The 12,490-nt window shown below is 34.9% G+C and overlaps 2 protein-coding genes across 2 annotated transcripts; one reads left to right on the top strand and one right to left on the bottom strand.

The window, feature by feature from the left end:
• LOC109360993 (centromere/kinetochore protein zw10 homolog) lies at positions 881–7,479 on the top strand. The gene is made up of 14 exons (XM_019606260.1): positions 881–1,549; positions 2,555–2,692; positions 2,833–2,991; positions 3,209–3,370; positions 3,605–3,838; positions 3,908–4,057; positions 4,225–4,317; positions 4,813–4,908; positions 5,142–5,270; positions 5,379–5,456; positions 5,647–5,805; positions 5,897–6,041; positions 6,139–6,221; positions 6,871–7,479. The coding sequence occupies exons 1-14, from the start codon at positions 986–988 to the stop codon at positions 6,952–6,954; spliced, it is 2,274 nt and encodes a 757-aa protein (XP_019461805.1). The 5' UTR covers positions 881–985; the 3' UTR covers positions 6,955–7,479.
• LOC109361189 (protein disulfide isomerase-like 2-3) lies at positions 8,048–12,176 on the bottom strand. Its single transcript, XM_019606553.1, has 9 exons — positions 12,001–12,176; positions 10,939–11,097; positions 10,150–10,263; positions 9,510–9,673; positions 9,275–9,374; positions 8,985–9,161; positions 8,767–8,912; positions 8,415–8,561; positions 8,048–8,318 (listed from the first exon to the last, which is right to left on the bottom strand). Exons 1-9 carry the CDS (start codon positions 12,130–12,132, stop codon positions 8,156–8,158), a joined length of 1,302 nt encoding a protein of 433 aa, XP_019462098.1. The 5' UTR covers positions 12,133–12,176; the 3' UTR covers positions 8,048–8,155.

Raw genomic sequence — 12,490 nt, 5'->3', positions numbered from 1 at the left:
CTTTGTCCAAGTCCACCATCGCTCACCCCCCGTGGCGGGTCAGGCTTGCTGAAATCGCCATAAACACTCATGATATATCTTAAATGCCTCTAGTATCCTATTAAATGCCTCTGACATCTCATTAATGTCTCTGTCTCCATCATCAATGCACTACAAATACCTTAAATGCTGATTGACATTCCACCTGTCACGCCGCCTGCACACCCAACCTGCCCCTTGACAACTCGACAGACGCAAACCTACAAACGGAGCAAAAACAACTCAGCATATCCCATTATACTCGCTAGGCTCTGACCAACAGCTGGGTGCCATGTCGACGACCTCAAACTCTATAAATATAGAGCTCAGACAAGAAGTATAGTTAATTCTTATTCTCTCATTTATTGCTACACTTGTTACTATTTGCTCTAACTTGTCTCTCGAAAATATTCTACTAACTTAATCGTTGAAGAACATTTTCAGGTACCTCACCAATAATATTCCGACCAATATCCTCACTCTCCTCCATTTTTCTTGGCATCCACTACTAACCATTCCCTCTCAATGCCAACGAATAGTTTGGTATCTAAATTTTACATGAGAAGCTCATTGAGCCCCTCCAAAAATTTTATTGTAACAACTTAATCCCAAAAAATAATCTTAATCAATATCAAATGTGATTTAATTATATTTTAACATTTAACATCAATCACAAACTATTTTAACCCATATTTATAAATTTTGGTATTTATTTAAATATTTTTTTTAATAATAAACTAATTGATACACACGGTTTATTTAAGGATTAAAATGATATCGACTAAGGAAAATAAAGTAAATTTTGTACTGAACCAAGATTCACACAAGTTTACTCGTTGTACTAATTGAATAAGTTAAGCGAAAGTGATAAATAAGAAAAAAAAATGCTAAATTTTCGCACCGACCACTCTCCCCATCACTCTAATTTGACGTTAACCATCTCCGCCTCAAACCACCGTTTCTTCTGATGGAATCTCTCTTTGGAACGATCAACGTCCGTGACCTCCTCTCCGCCGAAGACCTCTCCGATCCTAACTCCCCTCTCTCCGCTCCCGATCTCCGCCTCCTCATCCACCGTCTCGAGTCCCACTCCCTCCAGATCCGTTCCCAAGTTCAATCCTACCTCATCTCCCATCAAAACGACTTCCAAAACCTCTTCTCCCTATGTAACGACGCCGTTTTTCAGACCAACCAGGTCTACGACGATGTCGCCGGCATTCTCCGTCTCCTCTCCGATAATCCGATCGATGTCGAGGTGCGCACGGTGGTGGAGGAGATGAAGGCGAAGAAGGAGGAGCTGAGGGTGAAGACGGAGTTGTTAGGGTTGGTGAAGAGCGTAGTAGGAGTGAATCAGAGGTTGGAGAGTGTGAGGGAAGGGTTGAAGAATGGAAGGTTGCAATTTGCTGCACAAGGTTTGAAGGAGTTGAAGGTGGCGCTTAGGATTAGGGATGATGATAGTGTTGGTGGTGATGATATAGAGCCATTGGTGTATGGTTTGTTGAGGAAGGAATGGTTTCAGTGCTTTGAAGAGGTACATTACTTTCTTATTCTTAAATTTTGATTTCCTTAACGTGCTCAGAAGTTTCAGGTTTGAGATATTTGCTTAGAAAAGGAGTTTATATTGTTTTGAGGTTTGACAAATTATGTCTATAGTTTAATGGCTATGCATGTAGAAATTGAAGCCTTTGCAATGTGAAAGGTGAAAAAGGTTTCGATTATAATTTGAAATGTAATGACTTTCAAGCCTTGTCCTATGATGTATGTTTCGCTACGCGGATTAATTGACAGTTGGACTCCATTAGACACGCTAGCAAAATCCAAATTTTCAACATTGGGCATTTTGTATTTCTATTGTCTTCTTGTGGAATCAATGAGGGTAAAATAACTAAAATTTGAAAAAGAAAAGAAAGAGCTGACATTTAAGTACTTTAACTAAGTTAAAGTCTTTGTTCCTGTTGAATCCAAGGGCTTTTTGAAAGAGAATGTGATTAAAATGAAAATTGCGTGTTTTGGACTGGGCAGAAGAGATACTGAGGATTTATGAGTTTGTAGGGAGAGGTGAAACAAGTTTAGTTCACGGGTGGTGCATGCAAATGTTCAGTTAACATAGACAAGATTCATGACATTTTATGATACTTTTCATTATACCTTTCACTGAACAGAGAGACTTTCTCTTTACCATTGGTCTGATAGTTCATGTGAAATTGTGAAGCTTGTTGTATAGATATTTTCTATGAATATGATAATAAACTGTTTAGGGAACTCTTGCTGCATTTTTGCAGACATTCAACTTATTTCCTTGTTTTATTGGCTATGTAGGGATTATATTTTCATTTACATGTTTAACAAAATCAATGATTTATGGTAGAACATTATGGTGTCTTTCTATCCATGTAAGGCTTCGTTGTTGTTATTGTTGCATTTAACAACATAATCAGTTCAAAATATTTGTGCCAAAGCAACGATGATTGGATAAGTTGTGATATTTTGTTGAGTTTATGATTGTTTTTTAGAGGAATTCAATTTGGGTTTGTAGATTCAAAGGGTCCTCGTGAAGATTATGGAAAAGGCTGTACGATTTGATGGGGGCTTGAATCAAGTTGAAGTCAAATATCATTTAGAAGTGGATAATGCGAATGGAATTAAGTTACAAGCAGTCTTGGAGGCAATGGATGTAAGTTATTTCATCTCAGTTTTACTCCTTCTCTTTGAAATGTTTAAATCTATTCCCGTTCTGATGTTGTAAATTTAGAATTTGATGAACTCAATCAGTTGTGTCTATTTATGCTTCCTCTAATTTAAGGCACTTTTTAGGAGGTTGACATTCTGGAGTACGGGCTTGCTAAAGTTGCTGATTTGATGATCAAGCATGTTATTTCTTCATTTGTAAATTGTGAACGGCCTGTTTCATTTGTAGAGGAATTCAATCAAGAATCAGCTGTACTGAAGATAGTTACATCAGTAAATAGTAAGGTGAGTGTTGTTTTAGGGTAGCATCGATTTATACTTCCCATGCTTTGCCTTTTGATGGTATACACACACTTGGGCAGGGAGAGGCGTTCTTGCTTGTCTGTGTTGTTGATTTTATTCTTAGATACTATTAATTTTTTCGTTAACATTTTATTGAATAAACTAGGAAGTATGGTCATCTAACAGCTATTTGTTCCTGGATGTGATTTTTAATTTGCAGCCTGAATATTTGGATGGGGAGTTTCTCTATTCAGGGATTGTGCTCTTTGTCAAATTTATTTCTAGAAGTATTTGCTTCCAGAATAGTTCTTGGATCCGATGTTTTGGACGATTGACATGGCCAAGAATATCAGAGCTGATAATTTCTAGCTTTCTTTCAAAGGTTTGCATTTAATCTCTACACTATAAGAAACTTGATTGAACCAAGATTTTAGTCTGCATGCTACATATGATGTCTGCATCACAACCAACCAAAATAATATCTCGATGCATTAGCAAACCGTGGGTTAATTATGCTCGTGCACAATTATTTGGCTATTAGTTGCAGTGTCTAAAAGCCAGAGATAAGTTGACTTATTAAAGCTCGCTTATAGTCATACAAGATGTCTGGTTTCAGGTTGTCCCAACAGATGCATCAAAACTTCCCGATTTTCAGAAGATCGTAAAATGTGCATCTGATTTTGAGACGGCTTTGAAAGAGCTTCTATTCATTTCAGCATCCGATGACAAGGATAACAGGCTGAGCAATTTTGCTGAAAATGTTGAGGTTCACTTCGCATTTAAGAAAAAGACTGAGATATTGTCAAAGGCTAGAAGTCTGCTCCTAGAATGTGACTTTTCCATTCCTCAAGTGAGTTTCCAGACTGAGAAAATCCTTCTTTATGATCATATCTTGTAGTGATGAATAATGTTGCTGCAGGAGTATACAAGGGATTCTTCTTTTTGGAAGAATGATGGTACTTCTATACAGTCATTCAGTCATGTAGTTGATTTGCTTTTCTTATCAGAGAGGTTTCTGGTATCTAAAGCAGCCAAACAATTGATGGAGCTAGTTCATCAGACACTGCAGGTTATATATACATTCCAGAAGAATGACTAATGAATATTTTACAAATGACTCCATGCAGCTTATTTTATTGAAATACAAGCTCAGGACTTTTCAAATAATAAAGTTGATTTTATAAATTCTATGCATAAGTTATTTTATCTTTATAAATAAATGAACAATTTATGCAGGATGTTTGCCTGTCATCTACCAGAGTTGCTTTGGAATTTTATCACGCAGCTAGGGATGCTATACTTCTTTATGAAGTTGTTGTACCTGTCAAGGTTAGTCCATGTGATGCAGTGGCAGACTAGAAAAGCCTTCATGCTATTTTGTTAATATTTCTTTCATTCCAGATTGATTTTTTTAGGGTGAATTAATGAAGTGACACAAGTTTAGAGCCAGCATCAGTGTTATTTGTTCTAGAATGATTTATATTGCACTATTACTAGTGTAATTTTTCTATAATATCTTAGGTGGTATAATTAGTTTTTCCCATGAAAGCTTGCTTTTTTAAGAACCCTCCCTAGGGCACAATAGAAAAATCCTCACATTCATACCTTTTCTGATATTCTGTGGAGTCATGGAGATGAGGATAGAGTGGAAAAAATAAAATAGAATTATTTAGTAAGGTTGTAGTAAATCTAAGTCACTAAATGCCAACTTCAGTAAGGTTCAGTTTTTTGTAACCACCCAATCCAGTTCCTTTTATTTGGATGTTTATTTTTGTCTGTTATTCTTTGGGCTTACAGTAATAATTTATTTTTTGACTTGTGAAGCTAGAGAGGCAGCTTGATGGCATCAACCAAGTAGCTGTTCTGATGCATAATGACTGTCTTTATCTCTCCCAAGAGATATTGGGGTTTGCATTTGAGGTATGCATACTTGAATGATGAAGGATGAAGTAAATTCACAATATTTAAATAATTTTCTTGTGTCATCTGTATCAAGGATTATTTTGAATTTTTTATGTAGAACTTATCATTTGCTTAAGTTATTATAGTTCTGAGATCGGTTTGATGTGTTAGTTGATCAAATGAAAAATTCAAGGCAAACGATCAACGTAAACATTGTTTGTGGCTCACACATTTTGATGCTGTTGTTTCAGTACCGAACAGACTTTCCAAGTTCCATGAAGGAGCATGCTGTGTTTGTTGATTTGGCTCCAAGATATCAGCTTTTGGCTGAAGAAATACTTCAGAGACAAGTTCACCTTGTTATTCATAACTTGAAGGAGGTTGTTAAAATCCATGCATCCTCTGTAGGATGTAACCTCAGCATTAAGTTATGGTTATTTCCTTCTTACTGACCTGCTACTTTCCCATATTTGCACATTGTTTCATAGGCTCTAGCTGGTGCTGATGGATTTCAGAATACTCATCAGATGCAACAATTTGAGTCAGCTAAATTCAGCATAGACCAGGTAATTTTCTTGTTGTTATAATGTGCCTACATTATTATTTGTTATCCTATAGGTTTTTCATTTCTTATTTTGTAAGTTCGTTTTCTTCACATGTAAGCTACAGGGTAGGGGATTTTTTTTACCATAGCTCACTAGTATTTGTAGATACCTTTAGTTTCACAAATGACATGAACTGAGTTTACTTGATCAGGTTGTCTTCATTCTGGAAAAAGTACATATTATATGGGAGCCACTGTTGCTGCCTTCTACATACAAGAAAAGCATGTTTACAGTCTTAGAGTCAGTTTTCTCAATAATCACAAGAGATATACTTCTCTTAGATGACATAGCAGCAGATGAGACTTTACAGGTAGCCTATACCTTATGTGAACTAATTAATGCTTGTAATTGTGCCATTCTCTGTTTTAGAAATTTTTCTAATACAACCACTCATATTTCAGTTACAAAGACTTATTCTCATAATGTTGGAAAACCTATCATCTTTATTTGAGTCCCTGACCATGGGGGATCAGAATTTGCACGAATTCTCTGTAGGTTCTCTTGACGATCATATTCCATCTTTGCGTAAAATCCGCAAACTATCAGGCATGTTGTGTCATATACCTAACTACTTTAGAAGCTGGTGTTGGATGCTCATTTGCTCATCTATTAAACATTAACTCTTCATCTTTATGTGCCTCAGAATTGTTAGACATGCCTTTGAGATCCATTACATCATCTTGGGAGAATAATGACTTGCTCTCTTGCGGATTTACGATAACTGAGGTATTAATTCATTATTCATGACTTTATTTCTTGGGACAGTTTCAATTTATTTATTTTTGGTACATAGAACAATGTATTTTATTTCCATCATTTACATTGTTAAATGTTTTGAAACATTTGCCTTGGGATTGTGATTTTGCATTACTGCTCCAATCAGCCTATAATCTGACCTATCTCTTCTGTTACTAATAAATCCCAACTTTCTCTATCAAAATATCCTTGTAATGTTGTAATCATCTTACACAAGCTTCTAATTTTTAAGATGTCTAAATGTTGAATACTGAATAAAGTTTTTGGTTCCAAATAATTTTTTTAACTCCCATCCTTTTATTTCATGTGGAGATTCACTATAAATGCATGCAATGGGATCCATTAATCACCGTTCACTTCTTAGTTTTACTTTATATTGTTTTATTTTCTTCCCAAATCACATACTCCTGTTGCTTTATGGGTCAAATTGAAAAAGAACTGATTGCATAGATTATCATCCAGTATTTTGTGTTCTATAAAAATAAAATTTTACATGTCCTAGCACCTGATCTTTTATCTCTGCCTTCACCCATTACAGTCTTCTGATTCATGCTACACAATTTCACATTCATTTTCGCCACTTGTATTCCTTACTTGCTTATTGCTGATCTCATTGTAGATGGAAGATTTCATCAAAGCCATATTTGCTGACTCACCTTTAAGAAAAGATTGTTTATGGAGGATACAAAATGCAAGCTTCTAGGATTCAGCTAACTTCTTATAAAGTTCAGAAACGAATTTAAACATCTAAAGGAAAATATGGGATTTGAAGATCATTCCTCAAAGGCAAAAAAAAAACATGAGTTTGAGCTGCTTGCTCCAAATATTACAGGTTACAGAAAAATGCAGCTTTGAAGTTGGTCCGTGTGGATAATTTTTTGATGACGAAGCTCCATGAAGATTTTAACTTTCTTTTGATTTCTTGACATAAATCTTGGCTTAAAAGTTGTAGCTTTTTTCTTCTCCTTTGACTCAAGCCTGGTGTCCATTATAGAGAATTCTTTTTACCTTGCATTAATAGAAAGACTAGATATGGATTTAGTTGTAGTTTTATTCGTGTAAACCTCAACAAGTGTTTTAGTGAAACGAATGTTTAGATGCAGATACACAAACAGTTGTGGCTCAAAGATCGGAAATAGCATATTTGTATGGATTCCAGTGCTACGAAATCAACATCTATGTATCTTACATAAGTTTAGTTTTTAATATGTAAAACGGCATCAATGTATAGGGCCATCTCAGTTCCAGACTCTTGACACTTTCTCTTCAAATCATATCTGCTTTGTCAGAAAACAAGAAACTGTCTTGTTCTTTAGTATGGATGGGATGGTGTGGTAGCGGCGAGAGAGGATCTTTCCGGTCTAATAGTTTCTTATTTATACCGCTTAGAATGGTGGGCTTACATTACCATAAAGAAATATTTAGTGATGTTATCGATAGGTCAAATCATTCAATCAGTATGACAAGCCTATTCATGGGTTTATGTGACTTCTCTGATTGATTCATTGGCCTAATATTAATAATGTGCCTAAGAACTAGACAACGATGGCATTACTCTAATAATAATGTGCCTAATAATAATTTACAAAGATTGATCAATGTTCCTTAGTTCTGACTTCTGATGGTTGCAACTGTTAAAGGAATGTTCATTAATAGGGGAAGTAAATAAAAGAACAAAACATGCTAACATTTGCATCCTTGTATTAACTAAACGTAAGTCTTGGCAATATATATCACTAAATGACAAATACCATGCTCTCCTAAACAAATTTAGACTAGTCATTCAACTTCTAATCATAGAAACATTGACCATACATACTAACTTTGCCATTAGCATCAAAATTGTTTGAGACTTGAAAATTCAATTTGGTGTGGTTTCCTTCTTTAATTTATCACAACTTGTCCTAGCTTGAGGTTTCTTCCCCCAAGAGTTCTTCAAGAGAAAATTCATCTTCCTCAATTACTACTCCATCTTTCCCATCCCATGGTTCTGTCTTCACAACAGTGGGGGTGCCTTCAAGGGGCAAGTTGCCTTTGCCTCCGCGTCCCGCTTCTTTCACAAACTCTCTGTACAAAACAATATGGTTCTATTCTATTAAGTACTTGCTCATTTATGTATGAGGGTGTTTAATACTTGACATAAAGTTAGATGAAAAGACTTACATGATTTGGTCAAGTTCAAAAGCACTCTTGAGAGGAGCATAAACACCCTTTTTAATGTTCATTGCCACTAAAGCAGGGTAACCATAACCGCCGACACCTACGTGTTTCTCAAGTTCTGGCTGCTTACCTGCAGCTGCCCAGACATAACTGTCCGAGGCGTAAATTTTAAATAACAAACAAAAATTGAGAATTTACCAACAAAGATTTATTGACATGTGCATATAAAGCTATTGCAACATCGGTATTATAAACAAACAACTTCATGTTATTCATGCAGGAAAAGATTGCTAACAAAATGAAACTATCATAGCATAGAATAGAAGCTAAGTCAAAAAGAAAAAAGTTTACTTGCCTATATGGGCTTCTTTTAAATTTCTCTGCAACTGATAGTAACTGCTGAATATATCTGTTTCTCCCCTCGGCCTTGGAATCCAAAATATCGGGAAGGAAGGCAACAAAACAGATAGCGGCAGAACCACATTTGTCTTCGATAACATCCTATGGAGAAGGCTTGTGTTAATCACTTGTTTTCAAATTGAAACTACTACCAAGTAAAGTTGGCACACTTACTGGACCATATATTTCTGTCACTTCAGGAGGAGCAACATTTGTCTCCAGCTGCACTAGCGCAAATGACTCAATAGCTGAGGCAGTTCTTGCACCCTCATAAGGAATTGGAGTATCTTTATCAGCACCAAACACCAAGATAGTTGGGAATCCTTGAACATTGAACCTGCTCATTAGAGACTGGCAACAACCATCTCGTAAGAATAATAAAACTTGACGAGAATAAACATAAAACACATTAAAAAATGCTTTAAGAGTCATTTGTTCTTATTGATGATGTAGCTTAAGCTTACCTTCTCAGCATCACAGTCAACATGACCCAATTTAACCTTCCCCTTCAAACTATTGGCTGCTTTCTTCCACTCGGGAGCTAACTTTTTACAATGGCCACACCTTTTAGAAACAAAAGAGGATAGTAGATTTTATAAGAGCTAAAAATCCAAGAGTATAAATACTTTAGCTCTGTCAGGTAATATAGTGATATGCACCGAAGAAATAAAGTAAAATTGAAGCATAGGCAGCCCTTACCAAGGTGCAAAAAACTCCACAACCCAAAGCTCTTTGCTTTTGAGAACCAACTCATTAAAGTTACCAGAGTTTAATTCTACTGAAGCATTGGTTTCTTCTTTCTTTTCATTTGATGACCCCCCTGATACTTTTCCATTTAAACGATCCTTCACAAGAGCTTTTACCTGTACATACATATAAAATTACATTGTATCAAGTATCAACAATTTCATTAAACGGAAAGAAAATTCCTAAAAATCAATCAACCTCATTGCAGTGCATTGTTTTATGTGGCGGAATAAAAACTCACATGGCCTCCTACCATAAATTTAAAGTAGAAGCATAAATAACTTATTTAACTAAATGTCTCCTAATTGCAATTTTAAATTTCTTAGACAACAACAAAATGTGCTTGAGCAGTTGAGCCTGCTAGACCAGCTTCATTTTTATTTTCTTGACTTCCAACTTTTTGTAGAAGTGTAAGAAATTGATTTGATTTTCCTGAAAAAAGACGTCTAGCCATTCTACCCAAATTTCAAAATGAGATAAGCAAAAACACTTCTCATACTGATACATTGGCATAAATATTACATGCTAAAACTTTGTGGGCAAAATGTTGAAACTTGAAAGCTAAACAAATTGGAAGATATTCCAACAAAACCTGTTTAAATGCATATTCTGCAATTGGTTTTACATCTCTGGCTCCTTGGTAATCAACTGGAGGCTTCCCAGGTGAAAACACCTTTATAGTTGGAAATCCTTTAATCCCATATTCCTACAGCCAAGTAAAATAACATAAGTTTAAATTTCTTGAACTTTCAATGTAAAGTTATTATAACAAATGAAGAAAATAGATAAACATGTACACCATAATTGAAGAAGCCTAGAAGGGTTGGATGGATATTATATTTCATTTTCATAATGTAATTGCAAACAACTGATAGATGTTATGTAAGAGAAAGGGAAAGAAAGAACCTTCACATAGGTATTCTTTTATCCAATCAATGTAATACAACCAAAGAAAAAAATGTAACAAAATGTTCTCTTGTTGCTTTTCAAATAAAGAGTGGGGCTAGAAACAAAGGAACGGAAAACTCAACACATAAATACTTCTTGCATTGCAGGTTCTATGGCCAAATGCAACCATGCAAGACAAGAAGGCTCGTATTGTATTTGTAATTTTATATCTAAAATGGCTGAAGTAGTGAAGTTCAACTAATCATTTTCCTATTGTTTAGAATGATGATGTATAACCAAGTCATGTTTCACATCATGCTTTGTCCAGAAAGGGTATTTCTTGTGCCCATAATAAAAAATGTTAAGAATATAGTATTGCATCTTCATATTTTAGAAAGGAAAATAGCAAAAGTAAAAGACAAATGGACCACATTCTTTAACATATTTCATTAAACATAAAATGCCAGATATGAAGAGGTGAACAATAAACAACCTGAGCCAAAGACTGGTGAGCATCAGCATCAAGTGCTGCCACAGTAGCTACACCCTTTAAGATGGTAGCTGCCTTCTCCCATGTAGGAGTTAGAGCCTTACAATGGCCACACCATGGAGCAAAGAATTCAACCAGAACCACTCTGTTTGAGTTCAGAACCTGCCATTATTCAGACAGCACACAAAAACCCAATGCATTACAAACTAGATAAAGTAAAAGAACAAGCTGCCTAGTAATAAGAATCCATGTCCAAAAAGACCGATATACATCACATTGGCAAAGAAGATATGATACCTTTTTACAGGTACTGCACTATAATATTACTATAAAGGATCGGAGTCTAGCAGAGTAGCAGTATAATGGTATGTCTTGCTTACGACAAAATTAAAGCCATCTACATGGATAAGCAACAATGTTGAACAAAGAGTTTAAATTTGTTGCATGGTGTATATGTTTTTTAAACTATCATTCAAAAAGTAAGACTTCCTACATAGTGGTTATGATATTCAAACTTCTTCAATTATTTGGCGATACACTATGCATCAAAAGTAAACTCTAGAAGAAATATTTATTGTAGGGATTGAAAGGAATCAATACCCTGCTAATGAATTTCTCCTATAGATAAAACACTAACACAATAACACGACAGCATAATTGCACGTGTAGAAAAATAAAATTAACAGATTTTTCATATACATTGCATAGAATCATAATTGTATTAGGCTTACTTACACAGTGTGATTTGGGAAATTAGTAACATCACGAGTTCATGATGTAACAACAGAAGCAATACAACTCAAATATATGGACTTCAATCATCGAAACTAAAATACCAAAATATTATATTTACAAAGAGTCAAAGATCCAACGCCACAAACTAGCTATTAAAAGTAAAAATGCGTCAAATATAATGATAATTTAAAAATATATATAAGAAATGCCCAGATGGTTTTGAAGTAAAAAGATGCAAAATTTGGAGCTTTTAAGCAATACCCAAATTCAAAAAGTCGCAAATATGATGGGATCACGAATAGAAATGTTAAAAAATTGAACTTGATTCACCTTGGACTTGAAGTTTGATGGAGTGAGTTGAAGCACAGGTGAAGATGATCCGTAGAGTGCGAATGAAGGGGCGAAATTGGTGAAGACGAAAAACAAAAGTGATCGAAGAACGAAAGATTGAAACTTTGTCATTCTCTCTCTCACTTCAGGCTTCAACGATGAAAAGGTACAAATATAAAAACACTTTCGTATTAGCTACGTGTGTTAACCAATAATAATTTGACACGTCAGTATCTCTTGTTCGTAATGTTTTAATTGGCTGATGGGCTTGTTTTGAAAGATGTCTTATTTTTGATATATTGTTATTATTAAAACAATTTCATCTTTAATTAATTATACATGTGTTACTTCTGATTAATTTATTATAAGATTCAATGACAATAATTATCAGGTTACAACCAAGTCAATTAGTTTTTATGTTAATTGGCTTTGCACTTCTACATGTTGGGAATTATAATATAAAATTAAATGATTATATAGTTTTTATGCT

The sequence above is a fragment of the Lupinus angustifolius genome, chromosome LG11 (genome assembly GCF_001865875.1).
Source record: "Lupinus angustifolius cultivar Tanjil chromosome LG11, LupAngTanjil_v1.0, whole genome shotgun sequence".
NCBI classification, from domain to species: Eukaryota; Viridiplantae; Streptophyta; class Magnoliopsida; order Fabales; family Fabaceae; genus Lupinus; species Lupinus angustifolius.
The sequence above is the reverse complement of the archived record's forward strand: the minus strand, read 5'-3'. Positions and strand labels throughout refer to the sequence as shown.

What these genes read in the sequence shown, in the direction of transcription:
- LOC109360993 (XM_019606260.1), top strand. Translation starts at nt 986, where the DNA reads ATGGAATCTCTCTTTGGAACGATCAACGTCCGTGACCTCCTCTCCGCC. An exon ending in TAGTTCATCAGACACTGCAG is followed by an intron (nt 4,058 to 4,224) that starts GTTATATATACA and finishes CAATTTATGCAG; the next exon opens with GATGTTTGCCTGTCATCTAC. An exon ending in GCGGATTTACGATAACTGAG is followed by an intron (nt 6,222 to 6,870) that starts GTATTAATTCAT and finishes ATCTCATTGTAG; the next exon opens with ATGGAAGATTTCATCAAAGC.
- LOC109361189 (XM_019606553.1), bottom strand. Translation starts at nt 12,132, where the DNA reads ATGACAAAGTTTCAATCTTTCGTTCTTCGATCACTTTTGTTTTTCGTC. An exon ending in CTCACCAGTCTTTGGCTCAG is followed by an intron (nt 10,264 to 10,938) that starts GTTGTTTATTGT and finishes ACTTGGCTGTAG; the next exon opens with GAATATGGGATTAAAGGATT. An exon ending in CAGAATATGCATTTAAACAG is followed by an intron (nt 9,674 to 10,149) that starts GTTTTGTTGGAA and finishes ATGTATGTACAG; the next exon opens with GTAAAAGCTCTTGTGAAGGA.